General features: G+C 41.7%; 1 protein-coding gene across 1 annotated transcript; it reads right to left on the bottom strand.

The window, feature by feature from the left end:
- Nucleotides 1-379: 379 nt before the first annotated feature.
- On the bottom strand, nucleotides 380-4,536 carry lmod2a (leiomodin 2 (cardiac) a). Its single transcript, XM_069163441.1, has 4 exons — nucleotides 4,277-4,536; nucleotides 2,630-2,651; nucleotides 1,392-2,579; nucleotides 380-400 (listed from the first exon to the last, which is right to left on the bottom strand). Exons 1-4 carry the CDS (start codon nucleotides 4,534-4,536, stop codon nucleotides 380-382), a joined length of 1,491 nt encoding a protein of 496 aa, XP_069019542.1.
- Nucleotides 4,537-4,983: the final 447 nt, after the last annotated feature.

The following is a 4,983-nucleotide window of genomic DNA, read 5'->3' on the forward strand; positions in this document are numbered from 1 at the left end:
ATGAAATGTGTCAATAAAAACTGAATCTAGTCAGCACTTTTTAAGAAATCGTGTAATGGACTGTCATTTTGCAAAGACAGAGCAAAAATGTGCTGTGTCAGGAGGGCCTGGAGGCAACAACAGTCTCGGTACCAAACTTTTACCACGCTGACAAATGAAAGACATTCATGTTGGAACATAAAGTTTATTTCTCTACACATTCATAGAATTCCCACAAAGTAACAATAAAATCAGAAACATACAGAAAGCCAGTCTGCTGCTACTGTGTGACAAGTTCAGATTATGATACTGCTAAAAAAAAAAAAACATTTAGTGGGCAATAAACATGAGATATTTTGATTCAAAGTGAGAACAGTTCAGGTGTGATCAGTCTGGCAGGTCAGGTCTGTGACGGATCCACCTGAAATGACAAAAGTCCAAGATCATCAGTCATAGTAGATTTAAGACAGACTGGATGGATGTGTCAGACAAAAACAACTCGAATCATATTTAGATAGAAGAATTCACCGAACCAAAAAAACAGAATTTCTTGTGAAAATTATTTTGGCCTTTTTAAAATCAAGTTTATGTTTTCATTCTGGTAATATACAAGTTAATTTGTATGCCATCGTTAAGGGTGGCTGATTTAAAAAATGAAGAATGATGATGTGTTTGGAAAATTGCCACTTGGTGCCAACACGTGCACGTATGATAATTTCTAACTATTCATTACATTCTCTTTGAAATGAATACTTACCACATTTGGTGTTGGATATATGAACGCAATAGACATCTATCGGAAATGTCTGCCGAAACAATTCCACTAATTTCATCCAGAATTGATATTTGTTCAAAATGTATTTTGAACAAATGGGTAGTTTTGCTAAGCACAAACATTTACTCTTCACTCATATACAAACAGATTTTAAAGTTTTTTTTACGTAAACGAGTATTGCATTCAAGTCAATCAACATGAAAAAATGCATTCATGTCTGACCTAACCCCTGTCGCTCGCTTCTTAACCCTAAAATCAAAGGTTTACGTTTGGGGTAGTGCTGACAACAACAAAGCCATAATAAAAAGATCTCTGACCCACTTTTACCCGTAATGGAAATATGAACAACTTTTAGCTGGTCTGGTCTTTTCCTGGGCGCTCTCCAAGCCATCAGTCTTATCAAACGGCAGTGAAGAAGTCTACTATTTTTAACCTGACAGAGACTTGAGGAATTTACAGGGTGACAGTCTATCATCTGTTGAAAGTAGACCTCTACACTCGGGGGGTGGGGGTGGGAGGTGGGGTAATTGGCTTTTGGAAGGTAATTATGTCTGTGATGCTTTCACTCAAGCAAAAACAAGATTCCTTCAAACCCCGAACGTAGATTAGTCAGTGACAGCCCAACGTGAAGTCTTACCCTTTTCAGGGAGCTGATGCTGCTCCCACGAATCGCTGCCATCAGGTCATCGCGGCTCGACTTCTGAGGTGGCGGCAGGCGGGAGGATTCGTCTCGCCTCTTCTGCAGTGACGGCTTCAGGGCGCTCTTCAGGTCTTTGAGAATATCTGCACTTTCCTTTTCGTTGGCGCCATTCTTGAGTTTCTTTGACTTCGGTTTTCTCTGGTTCATCTGAGCCTTCATGCCGTTCGAGCCTTCGTGCTGTTTCACCATTTCGGCGATCTTCCTCGTCGGTGGGTCTAGAGATGCCGGAGGGGAATTTCTCTTCTGATTTTCAGTGTTGTGATGTGAATTCGACAACTTCTTTGGTGGCTTGTTCTCTGCTGATAAACTGGAAACTTGTCCGGACGGCGCTGCTGGCCCCTCTTCCTTTTTCTGTTGGAGCCTCCTCTGTCGCTGTTGATCCTGGTTACGCGTCAGGATGCTGGTCGCTGCCATCCTTGGGCCCGGGAGATCAAACTGGTAACCAAGCTTGAGCAGAGTGGTGTTTTCTCTAAGCAGCTGGACCATCTCCATCTCCACTTTCCCCCCGCAGATGTGCCGCTGGTTATGGAAGCGAAGCTCCACCAGCGTCCTGTTGTGCTGCAGTGCCGCCAGTAGATCTAAGATACCCTGACCAGATACGAAGTTGGACTCAATGTTCAGGTTTCTGATGGAACGGTTCTCACGGAGCATCTTGGAGACGGCAAAGGCAACGCAGTCATCAGCGCGAGTGTTGGCAAGGCTAAAGATGTGGACATGAGTGTTTGTGCACAAGGCCTCAGCAAAATGAAGCAAGGTCACCTGGGAGATATCTTCGATGTTGTTGAGGTTGACTTCAATCGTGGTGGGATCGTCACTCAGAATCTGCTCCAGAGCCTTGTCAATAACAGTGGGGTTCCCGCTCGGTCTTTCAGGGGTTGCATCCAGGTTCTGGCCTGTGGTTTCAGTCCTGGATTCACTCCTCAAGCCTTTTGTTGGATTGTTCTTCTGAGGACCTTTGCTCCCCAGCAAAGCCTCATTCTTACATACATCTTTCTTTTCCACCTCATCTTCCTTTAAATAATTTTTGCCAAAAACACTTTTTCCTGCTTTCCTCTCCCTGTGTGAAATCTTCATCCTGTCATTGTCCAGAGTCTTGCAGGCGTCGCTGGTCACCATCCACCTGCTCTTATCGGAGTGTGCCTCCTGCAGATGATAGGACAGAAAATTAGGTCGACCCTGACATTTTCTGGCCTTTGCCTTTTAATTAAATACCATCTCCATCGCTGGCAGACGGTTATTAATGCTGGCATTTCTTAGACAATCTATATTTTTAGACCGTTGTCCAGCAACACGTGTAAGTAAACAGTATACTTGTGACACATCTGAGCACTCCTCCTTACTTTGGTCTGAAAACAAAAAGCTATTATTATTTGTTATTTGTATATTCGTATATTAAATATGTAGACTTTTTTTTTTTTTTTTTTTTTAATTTCAACTTTGTCTAGTCTGATTGTATAAAATAGGTAGACCATATAGTAGTTTTTAGAGTAAACTCAAATTTGTTTCTAAAATGTTCCATCCGGAATGTTTTTTAAGTGACAGGTTGTGTATTACTTATTCATAAACAAGGCTGTTGTTATACTTAAGTACAAACTTTCTTCTTATAAGTACGGCATTATGAGCAGCACCCCTCTTTAGTATCCAGAAATAATCTGCCAACATACAGTAGAGGGGCTCCACTTTTCTTGGTACCACTTTTCCATGTATCCATATGAGTATACCAAAACAAAAACAAAAAAACCTCTTGGTTAAGTTTTACCAGTTGGATTGAGATTGAGGGGAAATTGAGAGTGAAACTGAGCTTCACATTATAAGTCGGAGTACAGATGTAAGCTTTTTTTAAATGTATTAATTGTTTTTTGTCCAGTTAGAGGCAGCAAAAGCTGCAAACACAACATCTAATAAAATAAAGTACTTTACTTTACTTTACTTTACTTTACTTTACTTTACTTTACTTTACTTTACTTTACTTTACTTTACTTTGGTTGTTAACATTAGGGCTGCAACAACTAATGAATGAAATAGATAAAAGACGGTTAATCAAAATAGTTGATAATGATTTTAATTGTTTAAACAGAGAAAGGTTTGGCAGCTCTTAATATAACATTTGCACAAACTGGTGTGTGAGGAAATGTGAGACGCTAACACTAAAATTATGTGATATCCCAGGACCATGATTTTTAAACAAGTGCAGTGTCTGACAATTTGTTTATATCAGCAATCATATACATGGATGTGTTAACAAGATTTAAACACAATACAATCACCTCACATAAGGTTGGGCATATACATGCCCATAATGAGCCATTATATTTGTGCTTGCCCTCAACTTGATCATAAATTGTGCTGCCATGCATATTTGTTCATATCAGATTGTATTTATTTCTCCATTATTAAAATGTATTGCAGCACCAATTAGCATGTTAGCAACCAGCTGCACACTTCCATATCAAGTAGACGCAGTTCTACATTTAAGTCCAGTATTCAGACTCTGGTATTTTTCAACTGTCTAAATAGCTGCTGGAGGCCCATTTTCAGCTGCCTCCTGCTACTGGAAACACTGAGGCTGCCCCAGACAGTAAAAGTGCCTTAATTAAAAACAAGCTGAAAGGGGCTAAACAAATTATATACAAAGCTGCAAGGTTGTAAAAAAATTGGTTTCAGAAATACCTGTGATGAATTCTGCAGTTCCCAAAATCACCAAAAGCAATTCTCAGCACTCTAGTTTCCAGAAAAGCTGACAGGAAGTTTACTGTCTTCATAATATGTCTGTCATAGACAACTTAGTATTCATGTTCCTGCTCACCTGTCCACGTTTGGACTCCTCTTTCTCATCTTCCAGCAGCTTCTTGTTCTCGTCCTTCCAGTACTTCAGCAGAGCGTCTCTGTCGAACGTCCCCGTCGGGATTTTGGCGGTCTGGTCTTTCTGCCTCTGGCCGATGGGAATGTTGTCGTCGGGGTCGAGGTCGGCCAGCTCCCTCTCCAGCTCCTGGAGCTCCTCCGAGGACAGCGTGGCCAAAAGCTCATCCTCATCCACCTCCTCATACTTCTTCAATTCCCTGCAGTACCCAAAGGTACTCATGGTTTACTGCTGCTTTTAGGACTCTCCCAACACTTCAATTGCTAATTTGAACTTGTCTTTTTCTTCCTAAGTTGTTCTCTCTTTCCTGCTTTAGTTCACTTGTTTCTCCATCAGATTCCTTTAGATCAGGGATGCTGTAGATAAATGGTGAATCCCACACGCTGGTCTCAGCTGCCAGAAGTCCCTGGCAGGGAGAAAGGGGAGGGGCCGCCATGCCTCTGATGGTCCTGTCTTTTTTTAGGGTGTTGGGTGGGGGGGTTCAATGAGATAAGCTTACTGCAGGAATGTGAGCCCCCTGAGTGGCTTGTGCTGATAGCCGATGAGCGAGTCATACCTCGAAAAAAAAACAGAGGGAACAAATCGCCTAGGGGAGTCCTCTGAGATGAGGCTGTGTGGTGTTATGTAACATGTAAGGACCCTGAAAATGCGGTGTGGTTGTGGAGTTAT

Source organism: Embiotoca jacksoni, unplaced genomic scaffold (assembly GCF_022577435.1).
Source record: "Embiotoca jacksoni isolate LCO1_2020_lvr unplaced genomic scaffold, fEmbJac1.0.p SCAF_3, whole genome shotgun sequence".
NCBI classification, from domain to species: domain Eukaryota; kingdom Metazoa; phylum Chordata; class Actinopteri; family Embiotocidae; genus Embiotoca; species Embiotoca jacksoni.